This window comes from Erythrolamprus reginae, chromosome 5 (assembly GCF_031021105.1).
Source record: "Erythrolamprus reginae isolate rEryReg1 chromosome 5, rEryReg1.hap1, whole genome shotgun sequence".
In the NCBI taxonomy this organism is placed as follows: Eukaryota; Metazoa; Chordata; class Lepidosauria; order Squamata; family Dipsadidae; genus Erythrolamprus; species Erythrolamprus reginae.
Window position 1 is genome coordinate 40,036,885 of NC_091954.1, and position 26,363 is coordinate 40,063,247.

At 40.4% G+C, this 26,363-nt stretch overlaps 1 protein-coding gene across 5 annotated transcripts in view; it reads left to right on the top strand.

Annotated features, from left to right (window-relative positions):
* Positions 1–26,363, top strand: part of CFAP46 (cilia and flagella associated protein 46) — a 117,270-nt gene that overhangs the window by 27,514 nt on the left and 63,393 nt on the right. For all 5 annotated transcript variants that reach the window (XR_011559176.1, XM_070752436.1, XM_070752434.1 and 2 more), the window contains 9 exons: positions 1,289–1,419; positions 2,434–2,576; positions 4,218–4,357; positions 6,965–7,177; positions 9,948–10,167; positions 11,972–12,121; positions 13,708–13,815; positions 15,217–15,395; positions 18,974–19,105. Coding sequence is in view for 4 of the 5 variants with exons in the window: in XM_070752436.1 (XP_070608537.1) it covers positions 1,289–1,419; positions 2,434–2,576; positions 4,218–4,357; positions 6,965–7,177; positions 9,948–10,167; positions 11,972–12,121; positions 13,708–13,815; positions 15,217–15,395; positions 18,974–19,105 (1,416 nt within the window). In the remaining variant the exon portion in view is untranslated. The remainder of the gene's footprint in view (positions 1–1,288; positions 1,420–2,433; positions 2,577–4,217; positions 4,358–6,964; positions 7,178–9,947; positions 10,168–11,971; positions 12,122–13,707; positions 13,816–15,216; positions 15,396–18,973; positions 19,106–26,363) is intronic.

A 26,363-nucleotide genomic window follows, 5' to 3' on the forward strand; every position in this document is an offset into this window, starting at 1 on the left:
GCAGTGCAAGAAACCAGGTTAAAAATGAAGTCTGGAATCAAAAAGTAAATTTCCTCACTGAGGACTAGCAACTTGGTTGGGCAGTGCAAAAAACCAGGTTAAAAATGAAGTCTGGAATCAAAAAGTAAATTTCCTCACTGAGGACTAGCAACTTGGTTGGGCAGTGCAAAAAACCAGGTTAAAAATGAAGTCTGGAATCAAAAAGTAAATTTCCTCACTGAGGACTAGCAACTTGGTTGGGCAGTGCAAGAAACCAGGTTAAAAATGAAGTCTGGAATCAAAAAGTAAATTTCCTCACTGAGGACTAGCAACTTGGTTGGGCAGTGCAAAAAACCAGGTTAAAAATGAAGTCTGGAATCAAAAAGTAAATTTCCTCACTGAGGACTAGCAACTTGGTTGGGCAGTGCAAAAAACCAGGTTAAAAATGAAGTCTGGAATCAAAAAGTAAATTTCCTCACTGAGGACTAGCAACTTGGTTGGGCAGTGCAAGAAACCAGGTTAAAAATGAAGTCTGGAATCAAAAAGTAAATTTCCTCACTGAGGACTAGCAACTTGGTTGGGCAGTGCAAGAAACCAGGTTAAAAATGAAGTCTGGAATCAAAAAGTAAATTTCCTCACTGAGGACTAGCAACTTGGTTGGGCAGTGCAAGAAACCAGGTTAAAAATGAAGTCTGGAATCAAAAAGTAAAGTTTCCTCACTGAGGACTAGCAACTTGGGCAGGGCAAAAAAACGGGGCGAATAGGGGAGAGGGGCGAATCGGGCGGGCGGGGTGTAGCGGCGAGGAGCTCGGAGGTGCTGGGGGTGGTGGCCGGCATGGAAAGTAAACATTGCCAGCCTCCGAACTGCCGTCGCCCCACCATCTGCGCATGCGCGGCCATTTTTTTTTTTTTAAAAAAAAAGAGAGATCACGCATGCGCAGATGATGCTTTTACTTCCGTGCCGCTACTTCGCGAATAATCGACTGTCGCGAGGGGTCCTGGAACGGAACCCTCGCGAAACTCGAGGGTTCACTGTATACAGTTCTAAGCTTCCTTCTTTTCTTCACATGAGGGCAATATTGATAAACACAGCCCACCCATGCTTTCCTGTGCACACAGACACACATGGGCAAAACCTGAAGGCAAAGCAGAAATTTATTAGAAACTCTTTCTTACCCAGAGACCTCCTCTGGCCCCTACTGGTGAAGGGATTGGCGTTGGGGGGAAACACATGATTTAAGAGTCGTATGTTTATAATCATTATCCTCTTAAAAAGAAAATGAATTTTTATTTTAAATCATTGCTACAGAATCCGCCTCTGGTCAGAAATAGCAAAAACAGCACGGAAGCAAAGCGTGTGGGACGTTTGTCGGGCTGCATGTAGGTTCTGTCTCTTGTATGATGATAATCAAGCGATAAAGGTATCAAGACGCAAAAAAGGTAAGTCTTGGTACTTGTGTGTAACATAATTTCATAGACACAAGGAAGAGTTCAGACGTACTTACCTAATTGTGCTGGCAGATCTTTATGTCAAAGAGCTGGGGTTATTCTTTCATGTTTTGATGTTGTTCATTTATTAGACGTATGTGCATGGCCTTGCCTTGACTATTTTAAAAAAATATCACCTGAAAATGATGATTTAGTGCTATTAATTATAGTCATTAGTTTGTTGTTGCTATAAAAGAAGGTGAAATTTCCAGTACCACTGCTACAAGTGCATTTTTAGTTAATGGGATGATGAAGATTAATAGTTTAGTTTGGATGTCAGCAACTTAGATTCCCTTAGAATAGCATTGCTAACATGATCTGGGCTACAAAATTCCACATGAATATTAGATTGCAGCAAAGAGATACAATATAGGAAATGCTCTGTACTCATCTAATTGTTGATGGATTTGCTTTTGCCCTCTTACCATGTTTTCACTGAAGATGAGATCTGAACCAAATGTTGCAATGCAAGTAGTCCTCAACTTATGACCACATTTGAACCTAAAAACTTATGTTGCTAAGTGAGGCATTTGTTAAGTGAGTCTTATAACCATTGTTGCACAATTGTTAAGTGAATCACTACAGTTGTTAAGTTAGTAACTGGTTATAAAGGGAATCTAGGTTGCCTCTTGATTTTGCTTGTGACTTCAGAAGGTCACAAAAGGAGATCACATGAGCTCAGGACACTGCAGCCATCACAAATATGAGGCAGTTGACAAGCGTCTGAATTCTGATCACATGGACATGGCAATGCTACAATGATCATGAGTGTGAAAAACAATAATAATTCACGTTTTTCAGTCCTGTTGTAACTTCAAACAATCGCTAAATGAACTGTTGTAAGTCAAGGACTACATGTATAGCCTTCATGTTAGTTAGCCAACCTTTCACAAATAATTTCTACATTGTTTCACTAAATGATCACACAAAAAGTTGTTAAACTTATGCGTTTTATGTGTCTTTTAGTGATGAAGAAAAGAGGTAGTATAATTCCATCTGAGGAGCCTGAAGGAAATGTATTAAGAGAGTCACCGGTGCCTATGAAAGTATTTTCTTTAGAAAGAGATCTACTTAGAACCTTAGCAGAAGTGAGATGTGTTAATGCAGAGGTTAGTAGATTACATAATTATGAGATAGTTTTAAAATTATTTTGGGCATTTTTTACAGGATGCTAATCTTCATTATTCTAGCTCAGGGGTGTCAAACTCAAGGCCTGCAGGGTGCTTAGATCTGATCTATGGGGCCACCTTGGAAACAACAAAAGATCAGCCTGTGATCTTCCTCTGTCGATGAAAATGGAGCTTAAGGGGGCCTCAAGCGGCCCTCCCAGGTCACATTTTTGGCCGCAATGGCCTCCTGCAGCCCTCTGCCAGCAAAAACGGAGCTCTGTTATCGCCGTCAGAAGGCCAAAGGAGGCCATTGTGGCTGAAAACAGAGTTCTGGAGCCCATTTTCTCTGGTAAAGTGCTTGAGCCATCACAGGTGCCCCTGACATGAGTGATGCCAAGCTGGCCATGCCCACCCTGGCCATACCCAATCCACACACACACACACCCTGAGGTCAAACACAACCCCAATGCGGCCTTCAATGAAATAAAGTTTCACACCCATACTCTAGCTTGTTTACATATGGCTGCTTTGCTATTATGGCAATAGTAAAAACAAATACTTATAATGTTTATTTCCTCTATGCATATAGTTTTGAAATAATACCAGTTGGATTTATTTTATTTATTTATTTGGTCTTAACTACTGTTTCATGGGGATATTGCATTTCGAACTGATGTTTGGGCCATAGGAAAATTGAAAGGTTAATATCACCATAAAATTTTACATGTTTTGCATACAAGGAAAAGTCTTTCCCAAAGTAAAAAACAAAAGTATCAGGATTCATATTTTGCCACACCAGCTCTTAGGAGTCCCATTCAATGTGACCAACAACACACATTGTGAGCAGTTTATTAATTTATTGTTATTCAGCCCTTATTATTTTTACAAAGAAGTCAAGGCAACCAATTTATCCGCATACACCTTCTATTCCTATTTTCTTCACAACAAGCCTGGGAGGTGAGTTGGACTGAGAAAGAGTAAGTGGGCCAAGGTCACCTAGCTAACTTTTATGGTCATGGTGAAACTTGAACTCATGGCCTCTTGCTTTCTATCTGTAGAATTCAAGTTCCATTGCTATGCAGTCTGCATAAGAGCTTTTATAACAGTATTTCCCCCCCTAGCATTTGAACTATTCATACATTATGCATTGGAGGATACAGCTGAAATTAAGCTTCTGTTGCATTTTATGTTAAGAAACAAAGACTGAAATTCATCTTTTGTCATAATATAGACTTCATTCAAATATAACAAATTAATAAAAAAAATTTTAAAAACTTCCACTGATATTTTTCAACCAATTTGGTTCCCTGTGAATATGTGAATATGAAGAACTGATTTGTTGAAACTCAAGCATTTAGGATAAAATGATAGATTTAGATCCTGAAATATTCACCAACTGAAAGAAAATAAATCCCAAAGCTCTAAAATTAAAATTAATCAGGGAAGCTTTTTTTTTCTACCAGTATGAGCAATGAAACTGAGAAATAAGCATCCAGCTTTAGCTTTGCTATAGCACTTGTACATAATAAGAAAACATAAGAATAAGAATAGTAACTAAGTCACTATCACTAAGAACTTTTGCAGTTTTGATCTTTTTATATTGATAGTTGGGTTTTTTTCCTTCTGGTGTTCTATATTTAGGCTACAATTCAGTTATTAAGAACAGAAGGCGTCCAGCTCAATGATTATCCTGTCCAACCCATAGAAGGAAATACACACATTTCAGGATACTCTCAGCATTCAACACGAAGTGGAAAAGAATCCGATTGGAATGTATACAGGTTGTTTTGAAGTGCTGTCTTCTGATTTGGTTTTTTTTAAATTATGCTTTGAAAGAACTAATCTTAGTTTTATATATACAGATGGTTTTCGATTTACAAACATAGAAACATAAAAGATTGACAGCAGAAAAAGACATGAAGGTCAATCTAGTCTGCCCTTATACTATTTCCTGTATTTTATCTTAGGATGGATATAGGTTTATCATGTTTAAATTCAGTTACTGTGGATTTACCAACCACGTCTGCTGGAAGTTTGTTCCAAGCATCTATTACTCTTTCAGTAAAATAATATTTTCTCACATTGCTTCTGATCTTTTCCCCAACTAACCTCAGATTGTGCCCCCTTGTTCTTGTGTTCACTTTCCTATTAAAAACACTTCCCTCCTGAACCTTTAACATATTTAAATATTTTGATCATGTCCCCTCTTTCCCTTCTGTCCTCCAGATTATACAGATTGAGTTTATAACAGTTTATTTAGTGACTGCTCAAAGTTATGCATGACACTGAAAAAAGTAACTTAAGACCATCTTTCACATGACCGGTGCAGAGTCCCCAATGTCATGCCATCAAAATTCAGATGCTTGGCAATTGATTCATATTTATGACTGTTGCTGTATCCTAGGGTCATGTAATCACCTTTTGTAACCTTTTCAGTGCCCAAGCAAACACTTAACAACCAGGTTACTAATTTAACCACTGCAATGATTCACTTAACCACTGTGGCAATAAAAGTCGTAAAACGGGACAAAACTCCCTTAACTGATGTCTCATTTAGCAAAATACATTTTGGGCTCAATCGTGGCCGTAAGTCAAGGGCTACTTGCTATTAGTATTTTGAATTTTGAACAAGTACTTATTTCTTTCCAAATCTAGATATTTAATACAGGCAGTCCTCAACTTACAACAGTTCATTTTGGGACTGTTCAAAGTTACAATGGCACTGAAAAAATTGACTTATAACCATTTTTCATACTTATGCCCGTTGCAATGAGTTACAGATGTACAGACCTTGGAGATCCTCCAGTTTAACTCTCCCCACAAGCAGGAAACCCCATAGTCTCCCATTTGTCCCTTTAGTCTCCTCTGCCCTGGTGCTTGGAGGTTGAAGTCCTACGATCTATTATGAGATTAGTTTCAAAGTAAATTTGGTAAGATTATACTATTAAAAAAAAAAGATCAGTGATGGCGAACCTATGGCACGGGTGCCACAGGTGGCACGTAGAGCCATATCTGTCGGCACGCGGGCCGTTGTCCTAGCTCAGCTCCAGCACGCATGCGCACACTGGCCAGCTGATTTTTGGCTTGCACGGAAACTCTGGGAGGCCATTTTCAGCTTCCAGAGGGCCTCCATGGGAAGGGGAGAGGGCATTTTTGCCCTCTGGAAACTTCTGAGAAACCTCTGGAGCCTGGGGAGGATAAAAAATACCTAGCCCACCAGAAATTGAGAAATGTGCTGTTTCTGGCCTCCAAAGGGCAGGGGACGCAATTTTCACCCTCCCCAGGTATTGAATTATGGGTGTGGGCACTTGCGCAGGTGCAATGGTGCACATGCTTGTGGCAGCTGTGGAAAAAGGTTCACCATCACTGCCTTAGAACAATAAGTATGAATTTATCTTGACAATATTATAGCACTACTCTCAAAGACTTTTGTAGTTTACAGGTAATATAAAAACACTTCAAACATTGATTGTACCGATTTCCATAAAAACAATTTTATAAGGCTCACCCAAACAATAAAAATAGAAGCTAAATAGGCTGTAATAAAATGATAAATGGTGTGAGGGTTTCTGTAACAACTCCATCTTTAATAATTTCTATAACATCAATAAAGAGGGGAATAGCCTGATCTCTACTGTGAATCTGCCCTACAACCTTGGCCTTGCAACTAAAAAGCAATGATTTCTTGCGTCCTCTCTTCAAGCTCCTAAAAATTTCATATCAATAATAGTTCTGCCCTATTAGATCTATAGTAATCAAAATGTTATTGACTGACCTCTTTATTTACACGATAGAAGCTAGGTGTCAATGGGAAATGATTTTTTTAGTGAGTTGAACTGTTAATATATGAAAGTGGGAGTAATTATGTACGCATGTATGCAAAAATATACATTTGTGTATAAATGTAGGAGAGCATTATGTTAAATATTTTAAGATCTCGAAAAACATATGTGGCAAAAAAAATTCTAAGGCTAGCCAATAGTAACAGCATTTAGACTTATACACTGCTTCACAGTGCTTTACAGCTCTCCTTTAGTGGTTTACAGAGTCAGTGTATTGCCCCCAACAATCTGGGTCCTCAATTTACTGACCTTGGAAGGATGGAAAGCTGAGTCAACGTTGAGCCTGGTGAGATTTGAACTGCCAAACTGCAGTCAGCTAGCAGTCAGCAGAAGTAGCCTGCAGTACTACATTCTAACCACTGCACCACTATGGCTCTATAGAAGAATTTTATAATATATTATTTGAAAATAGTTACATTTCATAGATTGAAAAAATAATTATGTTTCAGATGTTTCTCTGACCATACAGTATACACAATGAATTGTTTTCTCTTTCTTGTCCTTTTCTTTTTGGCAATTTAATAATGTAAATTTCTACTTGTTAAGCAACTGGATAAAACACTTATCTCAATATACTATGGAAAACTTTCTACGAGCTGTCAAAATTGGAGAGGAGTTAAATGAAGCCTGGATTGTACATAACACTGTGGTGTATGTCTTAAATCATAATAAACATCTGATTACTGCAAAAAGGCAAAGAGAACTTGTTGAACCCTTTCAAATTCTTTTCAATACTGCTAAGAATATTGGGAACTTTGGGTAAGTTTTGCAAGAGTTTAGTTGGATGTCTGATGTTTTTAAGTTTCATAATTAAGTATAACCTTTAATGACCTTTTGATGTAAGAACATTGCAGTATTGGTTTTAAATACGTAACAATGACATTAACAGGTACAGTGTTGGCACACGCAGCCAATGCTTCTGTTCATGCGCAGAACCTTCTAGGCATGCACAGAGTGGTTTTGATTATGTCCGCTAGGTGGGTGGACGGAGCTTCCTATCGCTACCAATTCTCCCAACCCAGAGCGAACTGGTACCAACCCACTACTGAAGAGGTTAATCTGTTTTTACTAGGGCAAGCTTTAGTAAAGTTTCCCATTTTGAAATAATGCCATTTGTTATTAATGCTGACTGATGATACACTCGGTGTTTGCACAAGATAGATCCTTAACTAGTCAGATCTCTCATGCTATATATTATTTTGTCTGATTGTGATACAAATACTTTTAATACATATATTTGCATAAATAATCTTAGTTATCCACCCTTTTCATTATTGTACATTGCATTGTTTCATTTATGATATTTATATATAATTAAAGATGATTAACAATCAGTTATTTAAACACCCCACCCCAGAAAAATCTGTTTCGCCTACTTTGCATGTGGAGAGCTTTTCAGGCTGGGTCCCACTTGCCCTTTGACCCGCCTACCTGAGAAAATGACTCCTTTTGATTTCTTCCACCCCTTCTTGATAGAACTAGTAAGGAGGATCCTCCCAGCCCCATTGGAAGACCCCAAGTTCAGAAAGCTTCGGCGAAGGATTGGAGCTTGGAGGGGGAAAGCATTGCCCCCTTTCCATTTTCCCCCTTTTATACCATCTTTCCAGAGGGAATCAGCAAATCGCCCACTGTCTCTCTTTGCTCCTCCTGTGCTCGCTTTGGCGCTCTTCTCAGCAGAAATAAAAAGCAGCCACTTTCTCAGGCAGGTGGGAGGTGGTGCAATATGCGGGAGATGTTAGCTGCAGTTTACTCATGAGCATCATTGGCTGGGAGAGGCAGGGAGAAAGGTCAATAGTGCTTAATGAGTAAACTCACTCCTGTGGGATCCAGCCTCCCCGCTCACATCTTCGCCTGAGGACATCACTGGCAGCCACTTCTTTCTGAAGTCCAGCAGTGTGGGCGCTATACCTGAAGGGTGCGCAGCCGTTGGCGGAGGCAGTGCTGACTCTGCTCTGCAGCACTGGGGACTCTGCTGGCTTTTGGGGCTGCTGTTGGCTGTATCCTGGCCAAAGCCAAGCAGGAAATCTCTCTTGGAATTCTAGGATGCCTTGCCACCACTGCTGTTGCCGCAGTTGGGATGGGGGCATTGCCCACCAGGATTGCTGCCACTACCACTTCCCTCTCATGTTGCCGCCCTCTTCTTCTGCCATTGCCCTGCCCTTTTCCCTGCCACAATGCTTACCTGTGTGAAGGCAGGAGGAGGCTGTGGATGCACATGTCCGAGTGAGTGGAACCAGCTTGGGGGCTTGGTCAGGCTGCCATTACTGCTAGTTTGGAGAACCAGCACCTATTTTACTACTGGAGGAACCCACTTCTATAATGTATGCTGTAGAATAAAAAATAGAAGTATTTGAAATAGGATGATGAGTTACAGAATGACATCAATATTTAAAGAAATGATATATACACTGCTCAAAAAAATGAAGGGAACACTTATACAACACAATATAACTCCAAGTAAATCAAACTTGTGTGAAATCAAACTGTCCACTTAGGAAGCAACACTGATTGACAATTCCACATGCTGTTGTGCTCATTCAACTTTGTACAGAACAAAGTATTCAATGAGAATATTTCATTCATTCAGATCTAGGATGTGTTATTTGAGTGTTCCCTTTATTTTTTTGAGCAATATATTATGATTATATCTGATAATAGCTTTTGGTTGATAGGGGGCTATAAATCTGTTGTCTGTTATATGTTGTGTCTTTTGAACATTTATTGTTTTTGTTATGTTATGAATTTTTTTTAAGTTGAATTGCTGTACCTCTCTCTACACCCAAATATTTAAGTGACTTACACCAGCAAATAGCTTTTACCTGATATCAATAAAGGATGGTTCCTGGATACTTTATCGTAGCTAGCTTTCCCTCTTCAGCAGTACTGAGAATTGAGATTATTGGCTGCAAAATGAATTGGACTTAGTATTTGTTCCATTGATTTCTTTAGGGCTATAGTTTGTTTATTTATTTGTTCATCTTATATCCCACAGGTGATAACTGATAGTATTGTTATAATGATATACCATACTGGGTTTTTTTCTTTTTCCCTTACTTTTTGTTAAAGCACTTTCTATGTGTGTTTTTCCTCTTTCACTATTGATTAAGTGCTCTGAAAGAAAGAGCAGTTTGTTGGAATAAGTAGTCAAATAATTTCCTCCACAATTGTTTCTAACTGTAATATACTATTTTTTAATTGGAAAATTGTCTATATTCTTTCTACATGATGTAGTTTCTTTTTTTCTTTTTCTACGAGCAATATATTAGGTCTGTCAAGTGTAGATTATGGGGCTGTAACACTACGATACACATTAACTGGAAATAGAAATACTAATTATGGATTTGAAGGGTGTACAAATAGTATTCAGAGACTTATATTTTGAGGATGGATCTACCTAAACAAATACATACTGTTAGCATATCTGTTACACGTTTAGTATTAATGAATGCATATCTTAATTTGACACATTAAAGCACTGGTTTATAATACTAACTTTAAACAATTTCTTTTCCTGTTTGTCTTGTTTCAGGAATAGTACTGTTTTAGTAACATTATGCAATGCTCTGGCGAGAGGGCTGATTCTTCCTTGGATTCCCAAAAAGGTTTCCAAAACAGATGAAAAAAAACTTAATGAGGAAGGGCCCACCAAACGTAAAAGACCTCCCTTAAAAGGACATGATAAATCAGCAACTGCTCTAATTACACCTGTGGATCCAGCGGGAATCCATGATATTAAAGCAGCCGTAGAGGTATATTACTTATCATAATGGTTTTCTATATAACAATAAGCTATTCACGATTAAACATCTGCTTCAACTTGTCTGGGCAGATTTGGTTAACTACCAGTTCATTAGAGGCATATTGCATGAAGTAGCTACAGTGTTAATGCATATTCTTACTTTCATGGCATATGTAAGCATTTTTCTTGGAAGATGGAGAAAGGGCCAAATGAGGAAGATGCTTCTTACAAATGTAAGAATTTGAACTTTGGTTTAAGCCAAGCAAGAATGATGGGTTTGGGTGACATGCATGTGCTGGCAGCCTTCCATCATAGGAGTGGCACTGCTTTAAATAGAACCGGTGGCAATGAAGGGCTACCAAAATTTTTACTATCACACTGTGGGGGTGGCTTATGCAGGATGACCTGCATTTTCTTTCAACATCTTTCAGTGCAAATTGGGTGCTCTGGGGTGGAACTCCATTTTTGCTAACCCACTGCGTCCCTCCCCCTTCCTGGCAGTAGCCCACCCCTGCCTAGTGGGTAATCTTGGAGTCCTGAACTCAAAGAGTGGGTGGTAACCATCACTAAGAGGGCTTTTTTATACCCTCAGATGGTGTTCTAGCTGTGCATATTCCTAGACCAGGAGGTCCTGTTCACTGTCACCTGTGCCCTCATGCCCTCTCATCTGGATTACTGCAATGGCCTCTATGTTGAAGAGCATTCAGAAGTTTCAACTTGGGCAGAATCCAGCAACATAGGCATTCAATAGCATTCGTTACCTGGCACATGTAACAACACTTTCCATGAGCTGCATTGGTTGCCAGTATGCGTTCATATGCAATTCAAGATGCTGGTTAACACTTTTAAAGCCTTTCATGGCTTAGTACCAGGCTACTAGAGGGCCCATGTCTTTTCTCAGTTGTATCTACCATTCAATCTGATCAAGCCTATTGGTTTGCTTAAGGTCCTGCTCAGGGATGGGTTCTAACTTAACTCGCTGACGGTTTGCTTCCTCTAGTGCCAGGTGGCTGCACCTTGTGGGTGCGCACATTTGCATGCACAGTAGCAAAAAAATCAGATTTTTTTTAAAAAGCCAAAAACAAGATGGTGATGCATGTGCAGTGCCAGAAATCTGGTTTCTGCATATGGCAGAAGAAAAAAAACTGGAAAAAAATCCCTCCCCCCAAAAATTCCCAATTTTTTAAAAAATATGGTGGCCTTCACAGACCAGCACTGACCAATCATCATGGTGTCTCCAGCAGTTCAGAATTTGCAGTTCAGGCAAATTGATCTGAACTGGGAGGAACCCACCTTTGGTTTTGCTGGCTAAAGAATGCCTTTTGATGGGCCAAGGAGATATCTACCACAGCACCCATCTTTGAAAAATTCACCCTCCAGAGATCAGGATAGTCCCAACCCTGCTGGACATTCATAAGGTCCTAAAGACCTGATTTTGGGCCTGGGCCTGAGGCTTCAAGAGTGTTTAAAAATTCAATTCTTGTTTGTATAAGTGATTTGGGTGAATATTTCTTGGATGCTTTGTATTTAACTTTTGTAATATTTCCCATTGTTTTTATTTTACTTTAATTCTGTTTGTTAATTAGAGTCACTTGTTGACATTGGTTGCCATATAAATGGATGGATGAACTTACAGACAAATAAATGTTATTACTTATTGTGAAACTAATAATGCTAGTTTATTTGATGGGAGACCTTTTTATGAGTAAAAAGATGTTCCTTTCTCCATATCATGTTCCCTGAAATTTGTTAATATGCCTCTGCTTTAGGATTTTATTTTTTAAAAATAGCATTTATAAAATAATTTCTTTTAGGTCTGTGAATTTGCAATGCGTTTGCCTAATGGAAGTGCACCTGATGAGCCAGTGCCTATTGCTCTACGTCAACAAGTTATTGCAACTTGGGTAAAGGCCAAACAATTACTTCAGCAACAGATTGGGAGGGTGATTGGATCTGAGGAGGAGGTACTAGTTCTTTCTATTACAGCGTAAAAAGGTAGTCTTTTGATGGCTGAAAGTCACAGCAGAGAGACACAGTAGAGAGATGGTAGATGATGATGACGATGATGATGATGATGATGATGCGGAGTAGACAAAGGCAGTATTTATTTTCTTTCTCAACCCAATTTCCTAGTTTTGTTTCCTTTCTTTACTGGGGGAGGGGTTCTTTGTATTATAAATTACCTTAAGCCTAGTTTAAGTGGGCCTTCTCCAGGTCCCGTCAACTAAACAATGTCGGTTGGCGGGCCCCAGTGGAAGAGCCTTCTCTGTGGTGGCCCCGACTCTCTGGAACCAGCTCCCCCCAGAGATTAGAACTGCCCCTATCCTCCTCGCCTTTCGCAAACTCCTTAAAACCCACCTTTCTCGTCAGGCATGGGGGAACTGAGATATCTCCCCCGGGCCTATACAATTTATGTATGGTATGCTTGTGTGTATGTCTGTTTAATAATGGGGTTTTTTAATATTTTAAATTGTAAATTATTAGATTTGTTATAAACTGTTTTTATTGTGTTGTGAGCCACCCCGAGTCTACGGAAAGGGGCAGGATACAAATCAAATCAAATCAAATCAAATCAAAATAAATAAATAAATAAATAAATAAATAAATAAATAAATAAATAAATAAATAAATACACCTACTTCAGAACTGAAGGAAACTGTGACAGGTATTTTTTGATAAGGTGGCTGACAGAAAGGGGATTTCAGAGATTGAATGCTGCTTGTGGGCATCAAATTGCTCATCCACCTAACACCAGGGAGAACCAATTTGAAAAACTGAACTCCAGACTGAGAATATAATTTTATATAGATAGTTAGTGGGCCTTGGAGCTGGATCTATTCACACACATACAGAATAAAAAAAGGTAAATGTACTCAGTTGTTTCCAATTCTAGGGTGCAGAGCTCATGCCCATTTCTTGACCGTAGGAGCCAGCATTTCTTGACCGTAGGAGCCAGCATTTCTTGACCGTAGGAGCCAGCATTGTCTGAAGGCATTTTCTATGGTCATGTGACCAGTATAACTATCTGCCAAACGCATACAGAACACTGTTCCCTTCCCACCAAAGTGGTACCTATTAATTTAGTTTTTTAATTTATTTGTTTGTTTGATTGATTGATTGATTGATTTTTATGCCGCCCTTCTCCTTAGACTCAGGGCATCTTACAATATGTTAGCAATAGCACTTTTTAACAGAGTCAGCATATTGCCCCCACAATCCTGGTCCTCATTTTACCCACCTCAGAAGGATGGAAGGCTAAGTCAACCTTGAGCCGGTGATGAGATTTGAACCGCTGACCTACAGATCTACAGTCAGCTTCAGTGGCCTGCAGTACTGTACTCTAGCTGCTGCACCACCCCGGCTCTATATTTGCATGCTTTCAAACTGCTAGATGGGCAGGACATACATAAACATATATTCCCTGGTAAATATGAACATCAATAAACTTGAGGATTCCAAGCAGGATTATCTCAACTTTTCCCCAATGTGAGCCTTGTACCTACTGTATTTAATATGATGCCTTATTGAATCGGTGTTTCTTTCTACGCAGAGTATTGATGATGGAACAAGTCCCATCACCAAAGTTTTGATTGGCCTGGAAATGTATTCATGCAATGGTTTGAACCTTATGGACTTTCTACTTCCCAATTTGTCTCAGGTATGTGTGTTTGTTTGTGTATGTGTGTGTCTGTGTGTGTAAACATATTTTTTTTGATAATGAAAAGGGAGACTAGTATAGATCTATTTTAATTTATTTTGCGCTCTCTCTCTCTCTCTGTGTTTGTGATTTTTTTTGTCAAGTCAAAAAAAATATTTCCCCTCGACCCCACAAGGGACCCTATTCCAAGACAGATAAATTTTTATAGCTGACAACTATAATCTAATAATGAAAAGGAAGGGAGACTATTAATGAAAAGGAAGGCAAATCTATTTTGAGCTTATTTACTCTCGTCAGTTAGCCGTACTCTTACTGGGATTTTAACCTGCAGCCTCTCTCTTGTAAGGCAGTGGCCTTAGCCTCTAAACTCCAGGCTCTCCTCCTTATCAGCTGACGAGAGCAAATAAGCTCGAAATAGAGCTATACTAGTCTCCCTCCCTTTTCATTATCAGCAAAAATATGTTACACTTTTAGATTATAGTTGTTGGCTATAAAAAGTGTGCGTGTGTGTGTGTGTGTGTGTGTGTGTGTATGCTTCCACCATTTCCTCCTCCGCCACCTCCTCCTCCTTTATGGAGCAGTAGCAGTAGTAGCTTTTTATGAATTGGTTAGAAGGTCATATCAAACTCAAAACACAGTGACACATCCAAAACAATAATTCTTCTGGTAGGTATGAATTGTGCCCATAAGCAGAATGTGGATTCATGTTAAATATATGAAGGAGAATTAAACTTCAGTTTCTCAGACTGGTACTTTACTGTAGTTCTTTGGAATACTGTACAAAGAATAGGGGTGAAGGATAGGAATGAAAAATAGATCTCAGTGAAAAGAGCAAAGTATTCCAGTCAGATGAATAGTATAAATAATACAATCAGACCAAGGTTCTAATGAATGTTAGTATCGACAGAACCTTGGTCTGATTCTAGTCACATATTTATATCGATGGGGTAGTAGAAAAGGGATGTAATCTTTTTACCAAAAAGATTAGGTAATCTTTTTTCTTTTCTCTTCCATAAGGGATTAACAACAATCCGTTGAGTTCTCATGACTCAAATAATCAAGAAAGTGGTTTTACATTAATATTTTGAACCTTTTTTTTTAAACCTGGAAACATTTTCTCTTTTTTAAAACTGAAATAAAATTCAAAGAATATATATTCCAAGTACTACTTATTTGACTCATCTCTTAAATTTGTTTGGTTTGTGGTAATTATAGCCCACACCTATATGGGATTGTTAATGATCTGTAATGCTTGATGTACTTATTTCATAAATAGCATTTTTTCCCTAAGCCATTCTTTACAAAAAGGTACAAATCATTATTCGGAAACATTGTAGAGTAGATGTGCTAAACATTAATGTTATCAATTCATGAACATATATTTTATTCACTTATTTGTAGTTGGTAAAAATGGCTCTGGAGTGCAGTTGGTCAGACTCACTTGTACAGCTTCAGACACTGACCAGACTTATACATTTTGCACATAATCTCCATGACCATGAACTGGTGATAACTTGTTTTCAGAAGATTTTGGAATTAGGTAAACTGCCATTTAACACAGATCCAAAGAAAAAGGGAATGTAAGTAGACAAGTTACTTTTAAATACTGATTTATTTATTTTTTAAAAGAACCTTGCATAATTCTTGCCTAGAGAGAGGTACAGATATATATATTAAAATCTGGTCTTTTAGCTGCAGGTTTCCATCCACCCCTCACAAAAATCTTCACAATGATCCCTATTTCATTTTTAACAATAATTAAATAATGTGCCACTAGCAATATTGACTTGTATTAAAGCTGTCAAGTTTCAAGGAATCATGATCAGAATTTGAAGCTAGTATAAGAACTTGAGTAAGTATGGAATCTGATTTGCCTTCCCTACCGTGTTGGTGGTAATTGTCTTTTAACCATTTATTTCCTGAAATGGGGAATAGAACAGAACAGAATAGAATAGAATAGAATAGAATTCTTTATTGGCCAAGTGTGATTGGACACACAAGGAATTTGTCTTTGGTGCATATGCTCTCAGTATACATAAAAGAAAATATAAATTTGTCAAGAATCGAGGTACAACACTTAATGATTGTCATAGGGGTCAAATAAGCAATGAAGAAACAATCAATATTAATAAAAATCTTAATATTGATTGTTTCTTCATTGCTCATTGTGTCAATTTTTAACATTTTTAAATGTGACCATTTTTCACATGATTTGAGGGGGATGGAGCAATCTGCACAACAAAATATTTGTGTTCTCGTTCCCTCTCTTAAAAATGCCTCCTTTTCAAAAGAAGGAAATATAGAAACATAGAAGATTGACAGCAGAAAAAGACCTCATGGTCCATCTAGTCTGTCCTTATGTTTCCTGTATTTTATCTTAGGATGGTTATTTGTTTCTCCCAGGCATGTTTAAATTCAGTTACTGTGGATTTGCCAACCACAGAACCAACAAAAATTGTGATGTTCAGCTTAATTATTTTGCTACCATATTTAGGTGATGTGAAATCATGCTTCTTTTAGAGTTGTAGATAGGATTCTAGATGGCCGAATGACTGTCCTAGTTTGCCTAACCACAGATGTAGAAACAAACTCTGATAGCTTATATCCCATTACAAAACACTTTACTTTTATCCATTTCCTGAAAATAAGACCTATCCTAAAAATAAGCCCTAGCATTAGGGCTTATATTAGGCACGTACCTAATACAAGCCCTACCCCCAAAATAAGCCCTACTTAAGAGCCTGCGTAACTGGCTGCTTGTCCATTCCATCTGCCCCACACACTCCATACTGGCTTACTCGTGACCCCTGCATCCAGACCATCCATGCCCTGACACCTGCCTCACGGAGGCATCACCAGCAGCCATGTGCAGCAGGAGTTAACATGGCCACCATTCTGCTTGTCCGTGGCTGCAATGTAGCCAAGTGGTGAGCTGGTTTCATGGCCACGAGGCAAGGCAGATATCAGAGCGTGGATGACCTGGTTGCAGGGGCTCTGAGGTAAGCTAGTGGGGCAATTCCACTTCCACTGGAACACTCTGCGGCCTTCTGCCCCGCCACAAGCAAGCAGATGTAGGTCTCCCATAAATGGCAAAAAAATAAGATACCCGCCCCCCCCAAAACAAGACCCAGCCTTATTTTCAGGGAAACATGGATAGTTAGAATCTGCCTCACACCAGCTGCAACAGTTCTTTTCTTTGAGCTCCAGTGTTATTTTGATATTTTGCTCTTTAATATTATTTTGTTGAAAAACTTTGAAGCTTTTAATTAAATTTCTAGATGGAAAACATCTTCAGAATTATATAACTTTTCACATTCACCTTTAACCCAAGAGAGGGTGTTATTCTAGCTTAATACACCATGAATCTTTCCATTAAAGTAGCAATAATTGAAGAAAATCTGGTTTCAGATGTTTTTAAAGAAAGAATTAAATAGAGCAATACTGACCTCTTATGGATACGATTATTATACCATCATGTTGAAATACAATAATGCTAAAAGCAGATTTTTGCCAGTTCCACATGGTATGTAGTTGTGTAACTTTGCACTGGCAATATCTTAAAAGGAAAGCAAAGTTCAGGTTAAAAGTCTGAATTAGAAGAGACTATATCAAACATCAAATCCGCCTTTCTGCTCAGTGCAAGAATCCAGTAAACCTTTCCTAACAACTGGCCATTCAGACCCTCAAGATCTTCATCAAGAAGGAACCTATCAATGTTCTAAGCAGACAGTTTCATCGTTTAATATATTAAATATATTGATATATTTAATATTCAAATTCATATTTTCAGCTTGTTGATTCTTATCCAGTTTTTGTTTATTTCAACAGAGAACAGATGCACATTTGTCTATTTTTTTTAAAAAAAAATTCCTCACAGTTTTTTGCAAGCTAAACATACTTATCTGTGTTTCCCCGAAAATATATTTTCTTATATATTATATTCTTATATTATATATTCTTATATTTTTACCACAAAAAACCCACAAAGTCTTATTTTTTGGGGGGGGGGGGTGTATTGTACATTGATTCACCACACTTGCGTGCATTGCCCCTGGCCTTCTTTTCACTCACAGAGGCCTTGAGGAACTTCTTCAGCTACAGATACTTGCAGCCTGAAAGCCTCTGTAGCTGATAACAGAGCTCCAGATTGATCCAGAGCTCTACTATCGGCTACAGGGGCCTTCATGAAAGCCTTCCTGGCTGCAGAAGAAATGGACTGAGATGTGCAAGTTCTGGCTGCAACTATCTGAAAGTAAGTAGTGGGGCAGCTCCACCACCCTCATTCCCACCCTAGCTTAATTTTTACCCAATTTTTATTTAGAGTGGGTGGGATCTTAATTAGGGCTTATTTTGGGGGGTAGGGTTTGTATTGGGTACACATATAAAATTCCAGCTAGAACTTACTTTCTTACTTATATATATATATATATATATATATATATATATATATATATATATATATATATATATATATGAAGGTCTTGGCATATTCGGGTTTCTTCCCACGTAACTTTCAGAGATTCCTGTCAACGTTTTGATGAGTTCCCACTCGTCATCTTCAGGCTGGTGCTTTTGGCTGAACCACAGGACTATAAATATAGAAATAATACTAAGTAATTATAATGATAGTGTTAGAAATTGCACCACTAGTTTAAAAGCATGGAAGAAAACATCAGTTTGTTAAATAAGATGTGAGTGGGGATGGGAAACCCTCAGGGAAATGTAAAAGAGGGAGAAAGAGGAAGTAGAAAGTGAAGGGAGAGAAGAATAAGTGGAGGGAAGTAGAAGGTGGAAAGAAGAAGAGAGGAAGTAAAGATAGAAATAGAAGTTGAGTAGAGAAGGAGTAAGAAAGTAGGAAGAGGAGAGGGAAGTAGAGAGAGCGGAGTGTGAGATACAGACTGATGAATAGTTGAAAACTGGTGCAAAATAAGACATTGATTTATGATTGACTGATTTATAATGTATGTATATTTATGTATTTGATATATTTTAAGGTATGTATGTATTGATATATAAATGGAATTTGTAGAGAATTTTTTTTAAAAGCCATAAAAAAAAGTTTTGATTGTTTCCTGCAGAGTGAAAGACTGCTCTATTTTGGCAGGATCTTGAAAACTGAATTATTAGACTAAAGTTTGCTTTTGACTTCTTTATATAGAAATGATTACAGTGCCAGACAAGAAATGCTGAGTATTGCTTCTTGTACTCATGGGAAGAGTATAATGGAAAACCTGGCTGGCAAAAAACATTTGCGAGTTACAGCTTCAAACTCCTTTGTTGAAAGTGCAAGGTATGTTGTGATTTAAAAATATATATATTTATTTTAATGAAATCTGAATATGAACACTAGCAAATGTATAAATCTCAGGCAAATAGCAAATGTGTATTGAAAGCACAGAAATGAACTAATAAAATCATTTTTTTTTCATTAACATTGAATGATGTTAAAGGTGTCACTGATAAAGAATAATGAGCCTCTCCTCATTTAACTATTAACAATGAAGTAATAGTTTTATTCAAACTATTTCAGGAGTAGAAACTTTTATTCTTATTTTTTTTCTTAATTTCTCTTTCTGTCTCTTAACCATTAGCAAGTTTCAGGGGAAAAATTCTTATATTGATTTTTAAAAAAAATTAAAGCAAGAGCACCATAAAATGAGGCCAAAGGCCAGATGTAATTTTATCCATCATTTTCTGGATATTTAATTGATAATTAATTGTTTAAGGAGATCAGCAGCTTTGTGAAATAGCTGTAGGTTTTATTTTTTAGACTGGTAATAATAAACGTTTCCTCAATATGTTAATTTTAAAGAAACTGAAATTTTTGCAGTAGTATCTAGCAAAGAGTCCAAGATAATCCAGGATGAAATTTTGTCTGCGACTTTTGATAATTTAGATAAAATTTTAACTTTTGAGAGCCGGGGTGGTGCAGCAGGTAGAGTGCTGTACTGCAGGCCACTGAAGCTGACTGTAGATCTGAAGGTCAGGGGTTCAAATCTCATCACCGGCTCAAGGTTGACTCAGCCTTCCATCCTTCCGAGGTGGGTAAAATGAGGACCCAGATTGTGGGGGCAATAGGCAGGCTCTGTTAAAAAGTGCTATTGCTAACATGTTGTAAGCCTCCCTGAGTCTAAGGAGAAGGGCGGCATAAAAATTGAATGAATAAATAAATAAAATATTAAATGTCAAAAGAAGATTAAATACAAAAATATTACAATGTATTTGGGACATGTGACATGGATAAAGTTTAGAAACTACTTGGCAGGAGGACGTAGTTTTAAAAATTTGCACTTTCAGTAGAGAATATTAAAAAGTACCGTATTTTCCGGCGTATAAGACGACTGGGTGTATAAGACGACCCCCTAACTTTTCCAGTTAAAATATAGAATTTGAGATATACTTGCCGTATAAGACTACCCCCGGCGGGGAGAGCAAAGGTGGCAGCGGGAGTAGCGGAGGCGAGGCGGAGAAGAAAGAAGTGGCGGAAAAGTATAGTGTCTGAGCGGCAGTCCCCTTGGGACTGAGCGGCATAGAAGTATAAATAAATAAATAAATAAATAAATAAATAAATAAAATCTCTACTTTTTTATTAAAATAAATTAATAATAAAACAAAACAAAACTCTATTACTATTAAAACTAAAACAACCAGCAAATCCAAAAACATAACTATTAATAAAAACAGGTGAGGGCTGGGGGTTTTTTTCTCTGTTATTATGTAAGTGCTTTTACCATATGCTTTAAATCAAGAGTCACTTCTCTCTCTATTTCTCTCTCTTTCCTGTCATTCTCTGCCTCAATCATTTTCTCATTTCTCTTCCCCACTTTTTTCTATCATTTCTCTCTCCCTCTCTCTTCCTTCCACTCCTTTCTCTCTCTTGCTTTCTTCCTCTCTCTCACTCTCTCTCTCTTCCTTCCTCTCTCCTCTCTCACTCTTTCTTTCTTTCCCTCTCTCACTCTCTCTTCCTTCCTGTCTTCTCTCTTTCTCTCTCCCTTTCTTTCCTTCTCTCTTCCTTCCACTTTTTTCTCTTTTTCTTTTCCTTCCTTCCCCTCCCTCTCTCCCTTTATATTTATCTCTTCATTCCTTCCTCTCTTCCTCCCTTTCTCTCTCCCTCTCGTTCATTTTTCTCTCCCCTCCCTCCCTCCTTCTTTCCTCTCCTCTATCCCTCCCTCTCTTTCCTTTCTCTCCACGTCTCCGGCTTTGCTGACATGCACAAGGCTCAAGCCAGCTGCCCGGAAAAGCCATGAAGGTCCTCCTGCCTCCCACCCCCAGCAGAAAACACAACGGAGGTCTTCCGGTACCAGCTTGAGCCTCGCGTTGCTCCACCCCGCTTCGCCTGTAATCCTGGACCTCCGTTGTGTTTTCGGGGGGAAAGTGGTGGGAAAGCCCTGTGCTGGCCAGGAAAGCCGGGTTTGCTTTCCGTGAAAGCAGCGCGCCTTTTAAACACGCTGCTTTCTTGCAACATTTTCCTGGGTGGGTGTGGGAGGAGGCCACTCCCCTCCCCCCCAGGAAAGAGGTCCAGGAAACAGCGTGTTTAAAAGGCACGCTGCTATCACGGAAAGCAAACCCGGCTTTCCTGGCCAGCACAGGGCTTTCCCACCGCTTCCCCCGAAAACACAACGGAGGTCCAGGATGACAGGCGAAGCAACGCGAGGCTCAAGCTGGTACCGGAAGACCTCCGTTGTGTTTTCGGGGGGAAGCGGTGGGAAAGCCCTGTGCTGGCCAGGAAAGCCGGGTTTGCTTTCCGTGAAAGCAGCGCGCCTTTTAAACACGCTGCTTTCTTGCAACATTTTCCTGGGTGGGTGGGGGAGGAGGCCACTCCCCTCCCCCCGCAGGAAAGAGGTCCAGGAAACAGCGTGTTTAAAAGGCACGCTGCTATCAGGGAAAGCAAACCCGGCTTTCCTGGCCAGCACAGGATTTTCCCGCCGCTTCCCCCCCCGAAAACACAACGGAGGATTACAGGCAGGACGAAGCAGGGTGGAGCAATGCGAGGCTTGGCGCGTTTCTTTCGGCGGAAGAGGAGGCGAGGGAGCGGATCGGGCGGGGGCAGCACCTTCTACTGTCGGCACCTACCTGCCCCCGACCCCCATGGGCTGGCAGGGGGATGGAGACTGCGCGCCCATGGAAAAGGGCGTGCGGGGCGGTATTTTGGTCTGCGCGGGCGCAGCCTACGGGGAACGGTGCTGTGGAATCAGTATCCGGCATACAAGACGACCCCCCACTTTGGGAAAGATTTTCAGGGGTCAAAAAGTAGTCTTATACGCCGGAAAATACGGTAATTGGCTTAGTCAATGCAGTTTCTAAAATTGTACATAATGCTCCCATTTGTTCTTCCCCCCCCCCCCAACAACAATTATGTGAGGTGAGTTGGATTGAGACCAAATGGCTGGCCGAAAACTACCTAGTCAGCTTTCATGCCTAAAGAAAGGCTAGAACTAGCAATACCCTGGTTTCTAATCCAGCACTTTATCTATTGCACCAAACATTTTTATTTCCCAAACAGACACAAATATAATAACATTTATTGACAGGAAAAAAGTAGTTTCAGAAATCTTTGAAGTACTGCACTTCTGTGTAAAATAATGATAAATGGAGTGCAAGAAATAGATCATGCCATAAATTTTTACATATGGAAAAATATTTGCTAATGTAACTCTTTTTACATTATATTCACCTAAGGGAAACTTATGAAATGGAGAACAGATGGCATAATAAGCATAACAGACTAATCTGCAAGAATGTAGAATCTCCTGAGAATATAAAATAACAATTGGAGTTGATTGCAATTATGGACTACTTGATTCTTTAGGAAGAGAAATATCACCAAATATTACTAATAAATTAAACATTTATTATGGTACTGACAAAGAAGAAAGAATGAAGGCTTTACTATTTGTTCTGGCATTGGAGATGTACATGTAAAACCTATAAATAATCTTGATAATTGTTGTCAACATCCAACAAACAGCAAATTCTGGAATGAACTAAGAAATTGGCTTAAATAAGTATATCATACTTGTTTACTTTTCTAACAAGGATAATTAAATAATAATTACTAATTTCTTACAACAAAAAACTTAAACCATTAATATTATATGTACTTCATTGGAGGATTTTAGTTTACCGAAAATACTCGAATATAAGCCGACCCGAGTATAAGCCGAGGCACCATTTTTTGGCACAAAAACTGGGAAAACTTATTGACCCGAGTATAAGCCGAGGTTAGAAAATGCAGTGGTTACTGGTAACTTATAAAAATGGAAACCAATAAAATTACATTAAATGAGACATCAGTAGATTAAATGTTTTAGAATATTTATTTTAAAGAGGGTAAACAATATTTATTTCAAAGTGGGTAAATAAAAGCAATCTGATATTTACAATAAATTAAATAAAATTAAATAAATTAAAAAGTAAAAAAGTAGTTCAATCAGCAACCAAGCTAAAACCTATGAGTCAAAATCTCTCAAAACAGGATTTTAGAGACTTAATTTTTCTCTCTATAATCCAATGATAAAGTAGAGAGAAGAACAAAACAATATTTTTTCAAATTCAAATTGCACAATAATTTCACAAAATTCTTTTTCCCATCTAAGAGTAAAAGATTTTCAGAGACATAAAAATTGCATAACATTCTACCAAACTACCCCAAGCCATGCAGCCAAGTTAATTACTGAGTAAATTTATGTACAGGATTGCATATTAAATCAACTCTTTATTCTGAGTTAAGCCTTACAGATTTCAATAGGACTTACTTACAGGCAACTGCACAGATGGACTGCAGTTTTAAGCATATCTATCAGCAAGTTCCCAAAAAACTGAGACTTATTCTGAGGTAAATCCACACAGAAATAACAATAGATTTAAATCCAAGAGGTAAATATTAATATTATTTTAACACTAAAACTTAATGCTAAGTGAGTACAGAAATGCTAAACATCTTAAGTATTCATGAATCTCTATGGGGTAGAAGAAAGCAGCATAATGTATCTTATTTTTACAATCTACTGGCAGGCTAAAATTAGTACGATTGTATATTGCTTGTACCATAACAAATCTACAGAATGAATCCAACAAAGCCCTTAAAAAGTACTCAATTCCTTTTTCTTTTTCTTCTACCCTTCTTCCTTCTCTCTCTCTCTCTCTCTCTCTCTCGCTCTCTGTGTCTCTTGAGAGAGAGGGGGGAGGGAGGGGGGAACTTTATCAAAGTTCTATAGAAAGGAGACTTTGAAAAAAAGCAGAGAGAGAACTTACCTCAAAATCTAATCAGGGAATTAGTGCAGTAATTGTACAAGCTGGCAACTTTGCTGGACCCGGGGAAGGGAAGGCAGCTGCAAGATGCCGACAGGAGCTCCAAGAGGGAAGTAAAAGGGGGCTCCGAGTGACGCGGCTGTGGGAAGGGTAGGGCAAAGTTGCCAGCCAACTGCTCCGACGGCGTGCGAGAGAGGAACAGACGATGCGAAGCTGGTGAGGTCGGGGGGGGGGACTCATGAAGCAGGAATCCCCCCCCCCCGACTTCCCTTTGTCTTTTCCCCTCTCGCACGCCGTCGGAGCAGTTGGCTGGCAACTTTGCTGGACCCGGGGAAGGCAGCTGCCCTACCCTTCCCACAGCCGCGTCACTTGGAGCCCCCTTTTACATCCCTCTTGGAGCTCCTGTCGGCATCTTGCAGCTGCCTTCCCTTCTCCGGGTCCAGCAAAGTTGCCAGCCAACTGCTCCGACGGCGTGCGAGAGGGGAAAAGACGATGGGAAGTCGGGGGGGGATTCCTGCTTCATGAGTCCCCCCCCTGACCTCACCAGCTTCGCATCGTCTTTTCCCCTCTCGCACGCCGTCGGAGCAGTTGGCTGGCAACTTTGCTGGACCCGGAGAAGGGAAGGCAGCTGCAAGATGCCGACAGGAGCTCCAAGAGGGATGTAAAAGGGGGCTCCGAGTGACGCGGCTGTGGGAAGGGTAGGGCAGCTGCGTGCGAGGAGAAAAAGGCGAGCACCCCTTTTTCTCCTCGCACGCAGCTGCCCTACCCTTCCCACAGCCGGCAAGGAGGGGGGAGAGAGAGAGAAAGGGCGCATGCAGGCAGCCTCTCTCTCTTCTTCCCCGCGACTGCCCCGATGGCGTGCAAGGGGGAAAAGGCGAGGGGAAGCCGGCAAGGTGGAGGGGGGGAGAGAGAGAAAGGGCGCATGCAGGCAGCCTCTCTCTCTTCTTCCCTGCGACTGCCCCGATGGCGTGCAAGGGGGAAAAGGCGAGGGGAAGCCGGCAAGGAGGGGGGAGAGAGAGAGAAAGGGCGCATGCAGGCAGCCTCTCTCTCTTCTTCCCCGCGACTGCCCCGATGGCGTGCAAGGGGGAAAAGGCGAGGGGAAGCCGGCAAGGAGGGGGGAGAGAGAGAGAAAGGGCACATGCAGGCAGCCTCTCTCTCTTCTTCCCCGCGACTGCCCCGATGGCGTGCAAGGGGGAAAATGAAGATGTTCCGCCCCAGACGCCTGATGGACCCAGAGGGCTTTCAGACGGCGCTTGGGGTTATTCCAGAGGCACTCGTCCACAGTGCGGCGGAGTACCTCGCTGAGGCCTGGAACAGGGCTGCGGCAGGGGCTCTTGACCGGATTGCGCCTTTGCGACCTCTCCGCGACGCTAGACCCCATAGAGCCCCATGGTTCAACGAGGAGCTCCGGGTGTTGAAACGCCAAAAGAGACGTCTAGAGAAGCGATGGAGGAAGAGTAGGTCCGAATCTGATCGAACACTTGTAAGAGCTTTTATTAAGACTTACAAAGTGGCGCTCAAGGCGGCAAGATGCGCGTACCATGCCGCCTTGATTGCATCAGCGGAATCCCGCCCGGCTGCTCTGTTTAGGGTGACCCGCTCCCTTCTTAATCAGGGGGGAGTTGGGGAGCCCTTGCAGAGTAGTGCCGAGGAGTTTAACACGTTTTTCGCTGATAAAGTCGCTCAGATCCGGGCCGACCTCGACTCCAATTGTAAAACAGAGTCGACTGACAACGAGTCAGTCGAGGTGACTGGGGCACGTACTTGTCCACCTGTCTGGGAAGAGTTTGATCTGGTGACACCTGATGAAGTGGACAAGGCCATCGGAGCTGTGAGTTCTGCCACCTGCTTACTGGATCCGTGTCCCTCCTGGTTGGTCTCGGCCAGCAGGGAGGTGACACGGAGCTGGGCCCAGGAGATTACCAACGCTTCCTTGGGGAAGGGAGTTTTTCCATCACTCTATAAAGAAGCGCTTGTGCGCCCCCTCCTCAAGAAGCCCTCCCTGGACCCAGCCGTACTTAACAACTATCGTCCAGTCTCCAACCTTCCCTTTATGGGGAAGGTTGTCGAGAAGGTGGTGGCACTCCAGCTCCAGCGGTCCTTGGAAGAAGCTGATTATCTAGGTCCCCAGCAGTCGGGTTTCAGGCCCGGTTACAGCACGGAAACCACTTTGGTCGCGTTGATGGATGATCTCTGGCGGGCCCGGGACAGGGGTTTATCCTCTGTCCTGGTGCTCCTCGATCTCTCAGCGGCTTTCGATACCATCGACCATGGTATCCTTCTGCGCCGGTTGGAGG